Source organism: Lissotriton vulgaris, chromosome 6, assembly GCF_964263255.1.
Source record: "Lissotriton vulgaris chromosome 6, aLisVul1.2, whole genome shotgun sequence".
Lineage (NCBI taxonomy): Eukaryota > Metazoa > Chordata > Amphibia > Caudata > Salamandridae > Lissotriton > Lissotriton vulgaris.
Window position 1 is genome coordinate 1,734,229,221 of NC_141694.1, and position 20,280 is coordinate 1,734,249,500.

At 42.5% G+C, this 20,280-nt stretch overlaps 1 protein-coding gene across 1 annotated transcript in view; it reads right to left on the reverse strand.

Moving 5' to 3' along the window:
- ALK (ALK receptor tyrosine kinase) overlaps positions 1–20,280 on the reverse strand; it is a 2,610,699-nt gene that overhangs the window by 555,957 nt on the left and 2,034,462 nt on the right. Inside the window, exon 10 of the mRNA XM_086925973.1 lies at positions 11,529–11,698. Within this exon, the coding sequence (XP_086782099.1) occupies positions 11,529–11,698 (170 nt within the window). The remainder of the gene's footprint in view (positions 1–11,528; positions 11,699–20,280) is intronic.

Below are 20,280 nucleotides of genomic sequence, written 5' to 3' on the forward strand. Positions count from 1 at the left end.
CTTGTTTTATTCAGTCCACTTCGCTTTGTCACCGATTCTAAAATGGAACTCTTTGATTTCTGAGACTTTCTGAAGTAGCCTAATTGTCCTTTCACTTTCGACTGCATTTGGGTTTTCAGATTACTACTGTACAGAACAAACACTTTAGATTGTTTTCTCAACATCTAGGGGCCCATTATGATGTCGGGCGGATTGCCCCCACCAGGCTGGCGGTGGCCACCGCCAGCCTGGTGGGGGCAATCCGCCCGACATCCACTCTTGATTTCCAGCCCGCCATATTAGTATGGCGGGGGGACCTCGGCGGACGGAAAGACTGTCCGCCGCTTTTCCGCCCCGGTCGCCTGAAGAAATCAGAAAGAAGGGCAATGCTTTGGCCTTCAGCCCTAGGCCTCTCGACAAAAAATTGAAAGACCCAATGCTCACGACAATTTTTCAGGTGGCCCAAATAAAGGTTCTTCCAAACTTGACCTGCTGAAGCGAGGCACTCATGGGACTGGATAGTGCAATATTTGATAAAATGCTACTCACGGTCTACAGATCAATCTTCTAGCTACTCTCCCACTCATCTCGAGTCCAGACTATTCTGAAGTTTGGCACTGTTAAGCAGACATTGGCACGGCACGGCAGCCTTTACGACCTGTTGCCACAAACTTAAGTTGGCAAAGGAAGGCTCACTGGGCCATTACCTTTGGTCTGAACTGTAAACTAAAACGAATTCTGGGCAAGAACTTACCTGTCGAAGGCCTAGTGCACTATTGGTCTAACGAGCACTTGGGTCTTGTCCATTAGTCATTGCGAAGTTAAAAAGCTGGCAAAAGCAAGCAAGCAATAGCTGTCACTGCTTGAGGACAAGGACTGCCTGTCTCAATGCAAATATGGTTCATAGCTATACCAGATTGAAACCACAGGGCGACTTAAGTGAATCATACAACGACTGGATAAAGGTAGAGTTCATGAATGATAGGTTGGGGATACTATCGACCCTAAGTCACTATCACACATGGGAAAGACGGGAAGCATTGGAGAACTGTTGGCTATGCGACTAGGGTCAGAAAGACATTATCCACATACTTTGTGCCCCACAGTTATAGAGCTACGGCAGGAGCTGCTTCGAATAACATAGAATGATCGATGCATAAGGTTCTGCAGGGTGGCGGTGATGGCCTGCTTTGAACCATCGGTCATCAGGCTAAACTGTGCATTGGTGAAATTCCTTCAGAGATTTACGAAAAAAGATTAAAGTCAGGTCCAACCAAATTTAGGGGAGGGCAGTGACTAGTTAACACATACCTCAATAAAGATTAAACAGCATAAAACGTGTTGCACCTTATACCATCCTTCACCTTATAAAGGTACCTAGGCATCACAAGCCAGAAAATTCTCTGGGTACTTAGCTCGCTGCTCCCGCGAGCTGCTGCCCTCAAATGCTGTGCTTTACCTCCGCCTCGGTCTCATTACGTGTATGTAGGCTTTACTAGCCTGCTAAAGTGTTTCGATGCTAAGTCTGCTGAAGACACACTTTTTACCAATAACACCTCCTCTCCCATCACCAACACACAGGTATCACTGTTTGGAACATCATCAAAGTCTCTGCCCTTGACTTATAACATGCATGAAGGTTTACCAGCTGGATAAAGCACTTAGGGCCATATGCATGAACACACTTTCCCATAGACACAGAATGGGCAAAGCCCTTTGATGCATTTGGCCCTTAGATGCTTAGACTTCTGCACTTGAACTTTTTTTTGACAATGTCCTTTGCACACTAAGGCCCCTGCGCCCGGACACAGTTTTAATTTCCTTTGACTCATTGAGCACCAGCACACAGGCACCTCTAGTCGGGTAATCAACAATGCTTATTGCCCCTTATCCGTCGCACCTGCACTTTTACGGTCACATAGATTATAACAATTGATTCTTCGTGCAATTTCGCAGCCCATCGGGGGGGGGGAGCTGGCATGCTCAGAAATGTGGCTTCATTCTACTGGCGCACTTTATGTATGCATCCTTGCTGCCACGTCACCTGGCATACATAGCCTTGGGCCCATCCCACCTTACTCCACAAGGCAGGAATTGAGTCCTTTTCTTAAATCTTTCTTCAAACATCATTCTATGTTTTTAGTGACAGTGCTGGTGGCATCATGTGCCCGTTTTATGTATCTTTTGAATGTGTTCATTGTATTTATTGTGTACAGTATTACAACAGTTTTAACAATCAAGCAATAAAGATGTATTACTATTGTTTTCTCGCAGTCTATATCACCCACAAGGATACATAAAGTAGTTTCATGTATACATGTCCTTGCTGCGTGCACCAGTAGGCACTGGGTACCCACTTGCCAAAACACTGTACCTAATGTCACAAGAGGCCTCCTGACTGTAAATGATGCGAATAAAGTGTTTGTAGCTTCTAAGGATCAAAATCTCTGGGGATGGTAGATTTCCTTTTCAATTAGCATGAAAGGTCCCCTTAATGAGCATCATTATGAATGCTACATGAGGAAGCTTTTGTTTTCTCAAAATTACAGAGCTGCGTGGGCTGAAACACAAAGGGTTGTTCATGCTGCCATATCAGTAGGAATTGAAGCAAAAACATCATATATGTAGTGTGTCAGTCATGTTCATTGTTAGAAATAACAGTTCTCTTTCTTTTGCATCTTCTTTAGATTGCCTTCCTCCAGGTTTTTGTTATGACAAACTAACCTCCATTTCATGGAAATAGTTAATGTCTGCTTGCACATGTACGGCTGCACCTGGCCCTTGTGTTTGTCCCCATTTGGCTTGTTACTGAAACTGTTCCTGGTCCTGTGCATTGCAAATTGTAATTATGAGAATCAACATTATGCGATTAGGCAAAGAGAACGGCGTCATTTTGATATCATAAGTGTATGACAACAATGAATTATTTATATACTAATTTGAATGTTAAAGCCGTGATATAAAAATAAGACAATGCAATAAATGGGTAAATCAAAATGAACATCAAGAACCATCAGCTTGAAAACAAACAGAAAACACATTACAGCATTAACTTTACAAAGGAAGCCTAGGCTGAAAAGATGGCTCTTAAGAATCTTTTTTAATGCATATAAACATGTATAAAGTTGAAGTTTGACAGTCATTAACTCATTCCAGAGCCTTAGACTTAATAAAGTCCCAAACAAAGAGGCGCCATAAGGAGGATGGGGCAATCAAGTAGGCAGTATGGCTTGATTGATACAGGCTAGTTAAATCAAGTAGATGAGGAGCAATTTGAAAATAATACATAAATATTGGAATTGAAAACAATAGACAACCAGGGTTAACAGAATAAGCATGGTGCATATGGACAGAGTTGTTATGGTCAAATAAACTACAAGTACATGAATTAAGAATGTATTGAAGCTAAAGAAGGCCACAACGTGCACCTGTCTTCAGCAGTGCTTTGCTTTGGCATCACACTTCTTTGGGTACCGGTCAACAGTAGAACTTGTAGCTACACCCTCTAATGTACCATATATGTGCGACATCTAGATCAGGAGATGCAAGGGCAATAATAAATTACTGGGCCCGAGTTGTATCAACCTGGCTCCTCACCTCCCACCCCTTAGCATGGACCCTCAAACTGGAGGCCAAGTAACCCTCTTAATACATGTCTGTCTGAGTCATGAGGTAGAGCGGTCAAAGGTGGACTCGGTGCTGCGGTGGGCTAGAAACTCAAACCTCAGCAGCACATCCTGACGATCAAAAACTCATTGTCCATTAAGTGCTTTGTCTTTTAAAAATGAAAAGTATGTGTATACACGCACAACTAAATATTGCTCAATAAATTACAAATTAGTTATTAAAAAAAACACGATTTTAACCCCTACTACAGGTGCCTCCCAAACTATGTGGGGTGTACTTGAGAAAAAGTTCCCATTGGGAAACTAACAGCTTAAACCCTGTCCAGACCCCTTAAACAGTTCCTGGGCATCAGGTGTTTCAGAGGGCTGGAAGGGTGGGGACGGTTTAGTTGGTCTGGACATGCCTGCTGCATTCCTATTTTCAGTGCTTCAAAATAGACAATGTAAAAAATTATTTTAAAGTATGCTATAAGCATGCTTTAAAACCATGTGTTTTAGCATTGTTTATATAGAAGCACTGCAAGTAGGAACGTGGCCGGCAGGTCCTCAACAAAAATAAAGTCTCCCATCCTTCCAGCCTACCAAACGCCCAGGAGCTGTGACAATGTCTCCAGATGTGCACATAGCATATCCTGCAAAGCTACATTATTATCAAAATTCGCACATACTTGCTTTGTCAAAGGGTGTACAAGGCATTCACATCAATCCTACAGCCTTTGGTAGTGCTTGCAATCAGTAGAAATTACTGGCACTTAATTTTCCTAAGTACAAACCATATTTGTCATCCCATAACAACACTAAATCTGCAGTTCAAAATGAACGTTTCTGCACAACATAAATTTACCATAATTATAATGACATAGGTTTTGACTCCACACCAATGATCATCCAGGTCAAATTACATAGTTCTTTTTTTACACAAGGTCGCACAGGAAACTCATAGGATCCTAAATACCAACTGTCCAACAACAATCCAATGGCAACCCAAAAGCAATGCCCTTGAAGCATCTTAAAGCAAGCACCGGCTTCCACAGGGGTCTCTAATTATCACTCCTGGAAGACACAGAGTAGCTGACATTTCTTGCCTGCAATCCTCTTGTGGAGGCTTGTCACTCCCTGAGTCAGCCCCTTGAACACTCTCCAAAGCAATGTGGTCCTCCCTGTCCCTGAGGAAACAGCGTGAGTTAGATATTCACATTTTCATCAGGCTCCTGTGGTTTATGGGACACTTTGTTGCCCCAAGAGATTCTCTTCATACAGCCACCTTGGCCAGTATATATTTATTTGTCCTTTTAATCTATTTGATGCACTCACTGATGATCTTATCCTTAACACTATCGGTGCGGCGCATTTTCCCGCTGTGCGCTCAGCTCGTATTGAGCGTACGAGAGGTGTACTCCATGACAAGCTGAGCTCGTCATCAGCGTCGAAGGGGTTATTCAGCAGCTGCTGCTGCTCCTTCCTGGGACAGCTCAGAATCCTGCAGCAGTCCAAAGGCTGTGTGGTCCTGCAGGTCTCCTCTCCACCTGGCACTCTGCCCCATGCGCCAGGCAGGGAAGACCACTGACTCAACCTCTGCTTTCACTTTTTCTTTCACAGAGTTTGAGGCAGCTTTCCACTCAAGGACCACACATGCCAGGATCCAGGAGCTCCCTGGAGAGGGGGTGGAGTGTCAGTAGTCCACCACCTCTAAAAGGGAGTATTTGTCAAGCACATCTTTATTGTGTGTGTGGCAACATTGGCTCCCCTTGGATCAGCAGTGATCCAACTTGTGACTTTTTCATCAAAGGAGGTGCCATCATCTCCAGGGCTCCCACCGAGGTGGAAGTTGATTGTTACTGGACAGAGCTCCCAACAGTCCATGGTAAATAATTCTTGCTGCAAACTTATGTCTAAAGGGATATGTTAGTTTAAACCAGACTAAAAGGTTCACAGCATGTATCAACCAAGACATTTAACTTCATCTTAGCCACACTAGCCTCTGCCAACACCAGTGGCAGACTGATGCTAATTTTTTGTGCTGTTGTCCTCCACTAGACATGTTTGGTATCTAAATGAAGCCACACATCTAAATAAAGCCCATTTTCTATCCTTCTGAGAAAAAGATTGTAGAGCCCCCCACCCCCAAAGCGTTTCTGCTCTGACTTTTATACTAAAAATGTTTGCAGCAAAACTGGTTAAGGTATCAAAATTGCTTAAAGAGCTGTTTTATTCCATTTCTTCTTCCTGGTTCTTCATTTTGTAGTAATTCATTGAATAATGCTTATTTCCTATTAAATCATGGTTTGCCATGCGTTTGTTGTTACACACATTTCTGTTTGCATACTCTCTGACGGTTTTGCCTTCATAGTCAAGCAAATCTACCAACGTTGAACTAAAAATACCACCATGGAATAGACAGCTTTACATTTGTAGGTCTCTCTGATAAGGTGTTTTAGGAGCTCCGCCTCAGCTCACATCAAGATTGTGGTCACTCTAGCCCTCATAACCTTGAGTACATTCCTAAGAATGTGTCATTGCTATGTAACAAGAGCAGTAGAAAATATTTTTCTGGGAAATATCTAAATGCTAAGCAGTATTCATAGAAACAAGCAACATCTAGGAAAGTTCAAAGAAACCCAAGAATGGCTCATATCATACATTTTGAACAGATAAAAGCAGGGTCTTTAACCATAGATGGGCAGAGAGTTCTTCCAGAGGACCAATCACTGTTTTGAAAGGTGAACCTTTCCATGGAGACAGCCTGTCTTTCCACTGATGCACATTTTCTGTGCGGGTTTACATTTCCATAGAATCGTACGTCTGACAACTCTGACAGGTTGTGTAGGCCACAGCGGATTAAAGTGTGTACTGGCATTCTAGATGAATAATTAAGCAAAGGCTATAAAGGCTGACATTCATAGCTTTATTGATTTGGGTGGGGTTGTTTAACCATCACTCCATATATTTGGCACACGGGATAAACTAGCATGGGTCTCTGATGGCAGTCATTTCTGGCTATACTTTGAAAACTCCTGAAGGCCATGGATTCAACAGCACCATATCTGAGACACTCTGATCATTCTGGACAGAAGAAAACTAATCCAGATCTGTTTCCCCCACTAGTTGAAATTGTAATTACCCCCAGTAATTCTTTCAAAACATGGCAGCCAGGTAATTCAAGGACAAAAGATCACACCTCTTCTTTGCCAAAACCATATCAGAATAGAAGGTGGGAGAAGAAGGTAGGAGGCATACTATAGGTGTGGTATTTAAACCTTGAGCAGGAAGAGAAGCAGGAAGGAAAACAGCAGAATCGGTATTCTTTCGTTCAGCTAGCGGGTTTCCAGAATGGGGAGAGGTCCCACATTAGGGCATGTAAAAAGTTTGAGGGCGGAGGGCAGCAGACCATAGTAGTTATTCAGGATGTGAGAGTCTACCAAGGGAACGAGCAGAAACTTCTCCCAAGAAAGTACTGTAATAAAGATCATCAAGCACAGAATGACGAGCAAGTCATTTCAGTTTTGCATGTCCCTGAATAGACTTGATACTCTTCATGAAAAGAGACTTAGAGAGGAAACTGACCGGCAATTCTTATTGATGATACTCAGGAAAAGGGGGAGAGAGAAGATGGATAATTTATTGAATGGGATGAAATTCTTTGTATACAGAAAAGACACAATGAAGGAACTTCTTATTGAGCAGCCTTGGCCTTATTCCCTCCTTTCTCAAGTGCTGTATCCAGGACATTCTCTTTTTATTCCTTCCGCTATACTAACTCATGTAACAATATCATCTGCTGCTTTTTTTTCCCATGGAAACTACCTGCTAAAGGGACACAAACTTTATCCTTCCCACGCAGACCTTAACCTTCATAGCCTTCTCATCCCTCCTCCAAACACAAATACCTGACTGATTCACTATAATCCGACAATAAATGGCTCTTTCCACCCTAATGGTCAGTTTTTCGAAGGCATACATGATCTATTTCCTGAACTATTCTGCTCCCAAAACTCTCCCTTCTCAATCCATCTTCCCTCCAGACATAGTGTCACCTTGTGCTTCCACCATCAACCTAAATGTTGAATTTAACCCCAATAAGCAAATGTAGTCTTTCATTACCTCCACGGTGCCTAGATTCCAGGGAGCCCAACATCATCCATTATGACCAGTGTTTTCTTGGCTCGCACTCCTTTCTTGATTCACTTACTATATCTCAGTGCTCTGTCATGTACACTTGGTCCTCTGATGTACCTTTCTTATGCACTCAGGGGTGGGAGTTATCAGAGTGCCACTCTTCATTCAATTAACAGAGCAACCCTTTTGGCTACACTATGAGGACCAGAAATCGGTAGCCAAATTCAAGGGTGTTTATTACAAATTAGTTATTAAATTCAGATACATCACGCTTAACACTATGCTATAAAGATACAAAATTGCAAAAGGGAGACCAAGTCTCCTGAAGAAGTTTAGGTAGATTAGAATTGAGCAGACAAAAAGTTCAACAGCTGCTCGACAGAACAACAGTAATAATACTTGGAGGGTCTGTAGGATGGCGGGCGGACTTTGCCCGCCCGCCATCCTCATGGTAATAGGGACCGCCCGCCATAAGGGCGGGGGTCCCGTAGGGGTACTAAAATGTGCCCGCCACAGTGGCAGGCACATCCTGCATGTTAGGCATTGTGGCGGGCGGTGCTCTCAGCACCGCCCGCCACAATGCTTAAAAAGCACTTTTGCATTTGCATAATCATGGGACTCACGTCTGAGCATACCCATCCCACTAGGGGTGACAAATGCAAAAACAAGCATTTGCAATGCAATAGGTCTCGCATTAGGAAAGTTTGAGCTATTGGTATTGTAAATGACAATTTTTTTATTTATGTGTTGGTTTTGAAAATAGCTAAATTAATAGCTTTGTCATTTACAATGCCAATAGTTTTAACTTTCGCAAATGTGACACCTATAGCATTTGTAATGCAAGGCTCTGAGTGGATGGATGGATGGGTGGTAGGAAGAATGGATACATGGATGAATGAGTGGATACACGGATGGATGTATAGATGAATGGTAGTCACCGAGGCAACTCAGAGCACAAAGTACGCAATCAGTGCCTGCGTCTATGCAAGCCTCACGCACACCTGCGATTATGCAGGATCTGGGTTCTACCATTATGCTATCTGCGTGGCTCACCCGCCCCGGCTCTCCCTGCTCCCTCCCCTCCCCTTTGTACAGCGGGAACAGCTGTGTGAATAAATAAGCCTCGAATGAAGGCACTTTATGTCGTCCCCGCCGCCATGAATCTGCTGTAGTGGCTGAACTGGGCCTCAGTACAATGGGCGCCGCTCCGCAAGAGTAAGATAACAAGCATCAAAGGGCCGAGAGAGGGAGAGAAAAGAAAGCGCGAGGGGGAGGGAAATGTAAACAGAGAGGAAATAGGAACCCCTAGGCAGTTTAATGCGCGGTGAACGTTCTGCAAATGGGTTAATTCAAAGGAACATATCAGAGGGGACATGAGGGAGTGGGAAGAAGGGGGAGGGAGTAAAAGAAAACACGGCGAGAAGGACGACCGAAACAGAAAGGGCTAGGGCTGGTATTTTATGCCGGCATTTGTTTGTGAACAAATTACAGGGTGCCTGGTGTGGGCAGAGAATTAGGCCGGCATCCGTTTGTAAATACATGTCCGGATGGGGCTAAAGTAGCGCTGTATAACAAATGCGGCATGTTAGAGAAACATGGTGGCGAGTAAAGGTAATCAATGAGACATATCATGTGTCACGCAAGTAACAAAGTTCAAAGTGATGGAAAAGACTCTCTACTTCATTTGGAAAAAGATAACAATAGGCAGTGGTTTGTTGCCAGGAGACAACGTTGCGTCCAAGATCTTAAAATGCAGCGTGCCTGATGTTTCAAAAATGCGGGCTGGTATTTTATGCCGGCATTTGTTCGTGAACAAATTACAGGGTGCCTGGTGCGAGCAGAGAATTAGGCCGGCATCCGTTTGTAAATACATGCCCGGATGGGGCTGGCAAAATGAACCCGTATGCAAGATGGTTCCATAAATGCATGGCTGGGAGGCACGCCGAGCCTGATGCTCAGTGAAGGCTCGTGAATGAGTTAAAAACGGGGAGAAAATGCATTGACAGCATAAGCGCCTTGTGTGCCAGGATCTTTAAAAGTGCAGAGTGCCTGATGTTACAATGATGCGGTCAAGTGAAATAGTGCCGGTATTCGTTTTTAAAGACATTCCCAGACGGGGCTAGCAAGCTCCATGTGTGTGTCTGTACAGTTGAAAATGCCGATAATAGTTTGCAAATACATGCCCTGGTGGGGCTGGCACAATGAACCCAAGGAGTATTGGCTGAACTCTAAAAACTGACGATGCAATAAATATTAAAATCTCATGTAACGCGTCCAATAGAATTAGGTGGAAACTAACAACTTTTACCTTCGGGGTTAGTTCGAAAAGCTGGCAAAAGTGCCTGAACTATTAACAAGAGCATGGGAGAAAGTTATCTGCGGGCATTTTGCAACGAAATCACGCAAGAAAATATTGAAAGTGTCCGTGTGTAATGTAGCTGGGCCTCATGTAAAGCTCTTTAACAACTTTTGTTCGAGTTCGCGCTATATAAAACTACAAAACTACAAAAACAAGTTGTGAATGAAAGAAGGGACAGAGAGGAGGAAAGGTGGGAGGGAACGCGGCCTGGGGGAAGCTGGCTGGGGAGGGGGAGGAGAAATCCAAGTAAGGCTGTGTGCGGGGAGAGAGAGGGGAGGTGCTGGAGCTGGGGAACAGATGGCAGTGAAAGTTTATGGCCCAAAAGCGCGTGCCTGTGGCCACGTGAACTCGAAGAAAACTGCACCAAAAAACCCTTGGTTTCACGAGTATTTTGAGCACTTGAATTCTCTCCATTTAAAAGGCGAGACCTAATAACAATTGATGGACAGAAATCAGAACAATGTCATACATTCACGCCAGTACAGAGATCTGGGCCTAAATCCATCGTTTCCCATGCTCTCCACACCACTGGAGTCAAGCTATCCTGGCTGAAGACGGCTGATAGCCAGAAACCGGTCCTAGGATGCTTGATTCCGGTCCGGGAAAGACATGGCTTGGCAGTTCGGGCAGGACTGTTCCCATGAGGCACAGGGTCAAGGCTGATTTGAATATGGCCATGTCTGAACTGGGGTGGTGTGGAGTGCAAAAAACGATGGATTTAGGCCCAGGGTGAATGTATGACATTGTTCTGCATTCTGTCCATCAACTGTTGTTTTTGCATTTGTCACCCCAGGTGGGAAGGGTATGCTCAGACGTGAGTCCCATGCTCTCCACACCACTGGAGTCAAGCTATCCTTGTTCTGCATTCTGTCCATCAACTGTTGTTTTTGCATTAGATGCAGAAAGTACATTTCTCACTCCAAATAGTAGTCCTATGGAGCACAAACAGTGGTGTAGGAAGGCTTGCAATGCAAGAAGGTGACACATTTGTCCCTTGCCCTTATTGTACCTTCACCTGTAGGATTCCTACAGGGGGGGTAGATCCGAGTACAACCCCGTATAAAAAAGGGATGTGCACAGATCTCTGGCTGCCACACCCCTAGTCGAGCCCGGTCCCATTACAAACATTTTAACTGAGTGCTCGCTCTCATAGTTCAACATTTGTTTACTGTGTTGCACAACAATACCTCAATCACTACAGAAGTGCTTGGTGAATAAGTAAATAATATCACTAGAGATATTACTCCATGTGTGAATTTGCTTATGTGCAAAACTCTCTGTTGAGTTAAAAAGATTCAAGAATTGGTCTCATGGTGTTCTGTTGACATCTAATGATCCAGCAACCTTACCAATGATTCACAACAAACATGTCCATCCAAATCTCTAAACATTTCTCCATCACGTTCAGAAAGGGTAGTGGGATTTGAAAAAAGAAGCAGAACGTCTACCTGTCAGACACATCCAGGAGCGGTAAGACGATCCGTTGCCAGACCCCGAGGCCTTCAACATTGGCCATGTGCCAGACCCTTCGGCCATTGGCTTTTCCAGTTTTGTTCTCAGCAAGAACCAGGGAAATATTTCCATACAGGAACCCTCTGATGAGCATGGACATCCTGAGCTATAAAATAACAAAATAAAACACAGAGCAAAAGTCAGCCACTTCAGGTCACAGTGTGCCACATTTTTGATTCTTGTGCAAAGCCAATATATATATATGTCAGTTGAGGACATAACAATTTATTTTAGGAACAGCAAAGCCCATGGACATGCTGTAGCTGTAGAGCTATTACTTCTACACGTTTTCCAGAACATTAGTAGTAACTAATATACACACTGAACTACACTGCACTCAAGTAGTGTTTCTTTTACAAGATGAATACACGGTTTGACTGTACTGCAAAAACTGTGAATGTCATATTGTGGAAAAGTTGAATAAATGAAATAAAAAAATAAAAAGTACTGTTTCATGTATGTGCAGAATCTAGGGTGTGCTGATTTTCGAACTTTGAACCTTTAGGTTCGTGTTCAAGCCAAAGGACACGGTTTTCATGAAAGAGCCTGGAAACACTCTGGTAGGTTGTACGTTCTTTATTTCATATTAGGCCCTTAGGTTACAGCAAGAGCAGGTCACTCTTCTCAGGGCTCCATCCTGCCTCCAACTGCTCCTATTGCCTATCTTCCCCTCCACACCACACAGCATCATCCTAGTACATCATTCACTCTCAGAATTCCAGGCATCAGCTGAGACTTACTGGGAAGAGCGTTGCAGAATATACTACACATTTCCCTTTCTTACAAACAAAAAAACGAAGAACAGAGCAGACATTCCCTTGCATATAGAATACCGTGACACTTATTCGCAATCAATCGCCAACATGTCTAGCTCATACATTCTCCCAACAACCTGTTAAACTCTTCAGTACCCACAGAGAAAGACAAATACAATAAATAGCAATGACAGAAATTCTGCGATGGGTCAAGACATGAAGCTTCCCACACCTCATGCTATACAAAGAAACAAGACAAAAGCTAGGTTTTGACGACCATTGCACATTGATCCCACGCAAGTCTTGTGACCTCCTAGAACACGAGGCCCTAACACCACGTCTTCACACTCACAATGACTTAATACAACAGGTATGCATGGTAAACATGTAGTTGTTGTTGGTATTACTTTATTCGGTTTCAATTTGTAGAAAACCATAAAAGTAGATACATAGAATATTAATACATTTATAAAAAGAAAACAACAATAAATAATTTCTTAGAATACGATTAAGTTAAAATACACAGCAGAAAATTAAAAACACCATGCTTCAATTATAGGTTCTTTCTATGTCGAATACAAAATTTAAGAAACCTGGCTATTTTTAGTGCTAAGAAATCAGAGTCAAGAAGTTGGAGAACCAGGAGGGCGGGGCGACATTGACGTAGCCCAAAACTTTTTAGGATTGGAGCAAGATATCTCTTTCTTGGTTCTAGATAGAATTTACAGAAAAGAATCAAATGTAAGTTAGTTTGGGGACGAGATGCCGTCACAGGGACATTGACATAGCAGCTGCGACCAGTCTGTGACAAACCGGAAAAAAGTGTTTAGCCTAAACCGGGTCAACAGGAATCTAGGTTGAATCAGCATGGAAGTTTGAATCAGTAAAGCATGCTGTGCCGAGGATTGCTCCAACAGTCAAACGTAGTTCCGCAAGGTGGGTTAAACATTGATTTTTCAACGTTTTCCTAGAGATCAGGTCCAGTGATAGCGGGTTAAAATAGAGATTCTCTAGGCCCATATTATATAGGAAACTTTTAACATATCGGAGCCAGCCAATCTTATTAACGTTTTCTAGCAGAAGACAATCCCTCATGATCCTTTGGGTAAAAAACAGCTTGTCTGAGGTCCAAAGATGGTGCCATAAGAGAATAGGCTGAATCTTTATGATGTCAGTAATATAAGGCAGACCTAGCTCTAAATAGCAACTAAATGTTAAGGTACCCTGGGGAACAGCAAGAAGGAATCTCAAAAAGCTGTTTTCCACTTTTTGAAGGGGTTCTGCCTGAACGTAGCCCCACACCCCAGCCCCGTAGATAGCAGTACTAATACATTTGGCTTGGTAAATGCGAATCAACTCCTCGGGCGCTCTACTACCCAATCTCTGTGTGAATTTTACCAGGGCTATGGTTGATTTTATGAACTGCAATTTTCTTCCCTCAATAGCTTTCTTCCAGGTGCCCTTTTCGTCTATCAGGACTCCAAAATATGGGTAGGTAGGGGTGTGCTCTATTCTAGAATTATTTATATAAATTGCTCTCCCTTTTCATCGTTTTTGGCCACAGTTCATAATAAAAGTTTTTTAAATGTTTATTTTTAAGTCTAGATTTGACATAAATGAGTTATATCGGGTCAGTGAACGCTGAAATTCAACGGGAGTGCGGGCAATAATCACCGCGTCATCCGCGTAAAGGAGAGCGGGGATCGGACGATGTTGAATTAAGGGTAGGTCCTTGGCCCCCTCCAACATGGCTTCTTCTAGGCCATTTGTATACAGAATGAAAAGGAAGGGGGCCAGAACGCAGCCCTGTCTGACTCCCGACTCAACCCTAAATGGTGCTGTCAGCTCACCCCGTGCCAAATCTCACTCTCGCCGTGGCGTTGGAATACATTTCTCGTAGGAATTTAACTAGCAATGTGTCGACTCCCATTTCTGTTAGAATAGCCCATAACTTCGAGTGACCCACGCAGTCAAACGCTGTAGAGAGATCTACGTAGGCCAGGTGAAGACTCCCACCTTTTAGCGTCCACGTATTTCCCCTTGAGTAAGGACAGATTAAAAACCTGCTCGATGGTGCCCAGGCCTTCCCTGAACCCGTACTGGATATCGGATATGATCTTATTATCTTTGGACCATGACTGTTGGCGTTCTAGAATGATACGGCCCGCAGTTTTTCGAAAGAGTCCAGTAATGAAATAGGACGATAGCAAATTGGACTAAGACGATTGCCCTTTTTAAAAACTGGAATCAAGATGGATTTTGACCAAGAGTCCAGCAGACCAATTTTGCAGGTTGCGTCTAATACCCTGAGTAGGATTGGGGCCCAGAGGTCAGTGTTAAATTTATAGAGGTCAGCCGGGACCCCGTCGTGGGCCGGGGCCTTTCCCCCTTTGCTAGCACTTAAAGCTTGCTCGACTTCATTTAAGGTGAAATCCAGAGCAAGCAGAAAGGAAGAGGGGCTAATACTATTAGCGTTCGTCCCTAAGAGTCAATGATCTAGAGACGAATTAGCAGTTACCCAAATATTTTAGCAAAGTGGGAAATCCAAGATGGTTTGTCTACTGTAACGTCTATTTTGTTAGAGTCTCTGGGCCCTGACAAGAATGGGGTGTTTTCACTTCCCAAAAAGCTGCGCCGTCATTTAGTCAGCAGCTTTTATGTAGTTCTGCCTAGAGATCCTCTTTCAGTTCTGATTTTCTTAATCGTATGTGTTTGTTATAAATTTTCCTAAGTTGGGCTATCTCTTTCCTATCTCTAAGTGGTGCATTAAGGGCTTTTTTCAGATTTGAGTAGGCTTGGATGCAGGTGGAATTGAACCAGCCAACCTGGTTATTTCTTGCCCCTTTAGATTTAGTGATTAGAGCTTTTTGAATGGAATTGGTCACTAATATAAAATTGTCAATATTCTCCTGTGGGGACGAAAGGTCTGCTAAACAGGTGTTGATTTCAATTATGGAGTTCTTAACAACTTTTTCTGTGACCTTTACCGGGTCGACCTTGGTCCACTTCAGGGCGTAACTGTTTAATCTGACCATAAGTAGATTTTCCTCCCCGTAAAGATTGATCTGCTTTCTTCTTCCTCCTATCAACGGGAGAGACAGAGTGAGTGATATGGGGAAATGATCACTAAATACACAATCATGGGTATTAAAGTTAGAGATGAAAGAGGAAGCAGTGCTTGTTAAAAAACATAAAGTCAATACAATTAGTGGCACCTTTACCATTAAAAGTTGGGGTCAAAGGAACCATGGGTGATACCAGTTCACTTGCCAGGATTAAATGGAGAGTCACGATCATCTCATTCAAGCAGGCCCCACTTTGGGAATGAATAAAATGAGTAATACTAGTATCATTCTCATCTAAGAGGCCACATGTGATATTATCATTATGTGGGCAAAGTGACAAATTGAAGTCGCCTCCCCCAATGATAATGGGGTTTTTCCCTTAGTGTTTATTATTAAAATCTAAGAGGAAAGTGCGGATTTCCTTCACAGTAACAATCAACTGAGGCTGAGCTAGATTGTTATAGAAGTTAACTATCACAAGGAGATCCTGTTTGTTTATGTCAATTAAGATTATCTGATAGTTAGTGATGAAGCGAGTTTTTAAAATTAATTATGTTTTCACTCGCTGAGTTAAACTTCCATAATAAAATAATAATATTAATGAGTTTTGCATGTTGTGTATTAATTCAACCTAAAATAATGTGCATTTACATGAACATGAGGGAATTAACATTATGTGCTCTTGTTGCTTTTGCCAGTTCGTTCATAAATAATAAATTAACTTTGCCTTTCTGTTTTGTCAATATTAATTGCGGCTGTTTAAATAATGGCATGTGCTTATTTTTAAATGTGCATTCATTTATGTCGTTTTTTATGTGGTAAAAGTTCGTGGAGTATCCTGAGGATTGCGTGAAAGGTCTCTATGTTTGTTGTTTATTCTGTGCTAAAAGCTAGGTAACATAAACTAATGGGTTAAAATTAGTGAAGGGGGTGGGTAACAGAATGACTTTCATTACTCGAATTAATTAATGTTTTGTGTTTCCTTGCATACTAGTGCTACGGAAAAGAGGCCTGAGGCCTAGCTTTAAGATGGATGTTTTGGAATCCTGTCATGATGAGCCGAGCACAGCAAAGAATAAAAAAGTTTGTCGTTCATAATCATCAGTGAACAAATACGAGGAACTGTGCAGGATGTGCTCCGTGTTGTATAATTTTCCAAGGACAGGATATGTCAGAAAAGCCAAGCTGAGGAAGCAATGAACTGTTACTCAATAAATTGTTGCAAAGGACCTCGGAAGCTAATGTCACTGCTAGACAATAAACAAAGAATCAACAAGAAAATGCCAGTACTGCACTTCAATTCAATGATTTTTACTAATTGAGTAACAATCCTCAATTATGAAAGACCAATCTTTTAGTCTGGTTTTTTTGGATATTTCTTTTTATTATTAGATTATTATTCCTTTTGTTTTTTATCTATTTTTGTTGAACCTTGTTTCACAACAAGAATAATATCACAAGAATGGAGACATGAAAGGTATATACAAAAACAAATAATATATCAAAGATTATCACAACTCAAATCTATGTATATCACTTTACAAAAACAGTGGACACAATAGACATTCAAGAGACAACATTAAGTGCACTTAGAGACAAGAATATACAAAACTGGACGAATAGACAACAAATTGACCAATAAACCTGTTCAGCAACTAGTGTACACGCCCTGTATTGAATGAAGATTTTTTAGAGAACAGGTGCGGGTACTAGTGATTAGTAACAAATTTGTTTCCGCATGTTTGCATATAATAGACCATCTAACAATTCAGTTTTCAAGTTCTAATCCTGGGGAGATTGGTCTATTTGAGAAAACAGTGGTGAAGAGAACAGAGGTCGACGCGTTTCGAATCCCTTATGTGCCAGGGATTCTCATCAGGACCATGAAGAATCAATCTACAAAAGTGAATAAAAAACACTCTGTCAGTCATACTCAGAACACTCAACTTCTATCAGTCACACACACTCTCTTAGATCATACCTGTATTCAAGATTCAGTGGTCGGTCTCTCAACAGGGTGGCTAATCAGGTAACTGTAATATTAAGGATTCAATGGGCATAATTAGTATCGGTTGGCCAGTCATGCTGGCACACTAGTATCGGTCATTATTCAGAGTACTTACATGAATGGGCGGTGTGACCGCGTGGTCAGTATAATTTCGATTATGTCGCGCACTCCTGTGGTGAAACAAGAGAAAAAGGTGACCTATTGACTTTGGCAATCATGGGCTTAGGTCAGGACATATCGCAATTGTGCTCATTTTGAAAAAACGGGTTTTAGTAGGACCGATATGGTCGAGCTCTTTGAAAAGCCTCTCGCGCTATTTGGGGTGCCGGGTTTTGTGAGTCAATGGAGTTTTTTAACGTTCAATTGGGAAGAGTCAAAGGACTTGTGTCCATCTATATTCTGATAGTAAATGGCAAGTCTAAACGCATTTTCGACAAGCGGATCTTTCAGACGTTTATGTAACGTGTACCGCCGGGGTTGGCGCTCGGGGATTCTTACCGGTGATCCTTTATTAAGTCTCCTCCATACGCGGCTCCGTTAAGTGCTGCGGCGCTGGATGCCTTGGGTCTGGCTGGGTTTCTAAAATAAAATAGCAAGTCTAAGCTCGTTTTCGAAGTTAAATTAAATAGCAAGTCAAAGCTCGTTTTCGAAGGGCGGAATTTTTCGGCATTAGTCCAACGTTAGCCGCTGGGTTGGAGCTTGGGAATTCTTACCGGTGATCTCTAGTCAAGTCTCCTCCTTACGTGGCTCCGTTCAGTAATGCGGCGTGTTTGTGTTGATGCCGGTTGACCCGGTTGTATAAGTCCTGCGGCCTTACTGCTAAGGCTTCTGGGAGGCGTAGTTTTTTGATTGTATTGCATTGATTGCTGGATTTAGTTTAGAAGTGAGTTATCGTTCGTTTTTTAGAGTCAGACAGGTTGTACTAAAAAGTATTAGGAGTGCGCAAAGGCATGTTATAGTCCGTTTTTTGCTCGATGTGCCGATTCCAAATGTATGGAGGTTGTTGATGGCTGTTGCCTGGCAACCAATATAAGAGCATTGTTGGTCAAGTGTCATAACTGACTACTGGGTCCATGAATTCTTAACACAGTGGATGTTTGAAAAAGGTGGGGGTGACCTACCACTCTATAAGTTGTAGAGTTCCGACATCTCGTTCAAGCCTTGAGTGGCCAAATTGAATTTTAGAATCAGCATTGCTTCTCTTTGTTTTAGTTTGGCCTCTAAATCTCCGCCCCTCTGGTCACGCTCTAATTTTGAAATGACGGTCCATCTGAAGTCCAGGTCTCCGTGTGACTCGTCAATCCAGTGTTGTACAAGAGGTGCTGAGGTGATTTTTTTCTTGATTCTGGATTTGTGTTGAGAGATTCTCTGTCTGATTTCCTGATTTGTTTTCCCTATGTACAATTTGGGACATGGACATAGGATGGCATAGATCAAGTTTTTTGATTTGCAGTTCGTAAACGTGTTGTGTTTCCATGAGATTCCTTCGTGTTGGAATACATTCCCCTCAATCGTGGAGTTACAACACATGCATGTTCCACACTTTTTATGGCCTGCAACAGGAGGTAAATTGACAAATTCACGTATTGTGGAGGTCTTCTTGACAGGGACTGCGGCCCTGACGACTTGGTTCGCAATGCTCTTATCTTTTCTGAAGGCAAAGAGTGGTTTGGCATTCAACTGTATATCCACGTCCTTTATTAGATGCCAGTTCTGGTTGATAACCTTCTTGAGAAAGTTGGATGATGCCCCAAAGGTAGTGACGCAAACTGTCCGTTCAAGTTTGTTCTTTTCTTTCTTTCTCAACAGTTCTTCTCGTGGTGTCCACCACGCGCGTTTGATTGCTTGTTGGACCAATTTAGATGGATATCCCCGGTCTAAGAGTCTCTCCATAAGCAAGTTTGCATGGTACATGTACTCGTCTTTGAATGAACAATTACGACGTATACGGAGAAATTGGCCTATCGGTAGATTTTCTTTTAAACTGCGTGGGTGGTTACTGGAGAAATGCAAGGATTTGTTGCGGTCAGTCTCTTTTCTGAAGAGGGTAGTAACCAACTGTCCATCTGTACAATACACTTCCACATCTAAAAAGGAAAGTCTTGTAGGTGATGACTGGATACTGAATTTGATATCCCTTGTGCGGCTGTTAAGCCATCCATGGAAGTCAGTTAATTGTTCCACTGTTCCGGACCATGTGAAAAAAATGTCGTCTATAAAACGAACCCAGCCCCCTATCCATTGTGAGAAGGGGTTGTTATTATGTACGTGTCTGTCTTCATATACACTCATGAAGAGTATAGCCAGCTCTGGGGCAAAGGGACAGCCCATGGCTACTCCCTTGATTTGGAGAAAGAAGTCATCATGGAATTTAAAATAGTTTTTGGTTAGAGCTAATCTCGCCAATTCCAAAATGAAGTCCGTAGGAACTTTCATTGGACGGTCTCTTTTGTCCAAGAAGATTTCAACAACTTCCAAGGCCTGGTCTTGGGGAATTTGGGTGTATAGTGAGACTATATCCATACTTACTAGTAAGTCTTGGCCCTCGGAAAATGGTAATTGTTGTAATTTGCACAGAAAATCGGAGGTGTCTCTCAAAAAAGATTGTACTGTTAGTGTAAAAGGTTTGAGGAAGAAGTCAATGAACTTGGAAATGGGTTCAAACAGTGATTCGCACCCAGATATTATGGGGCGGCCTGGTGGTGATTTGGCATTCTTGTGTACCTTTGGGAGTACATAGAATAGTGGTGTTCGTGGATGTTTGTTTACTAAATAACTGAATTCATGTTTGCCCAAAAAGCCTTGTTCAAATCCATTCTGTAGGATTTTTTCAAGTTCGCTCTGAAATTCAGTCGTTGGA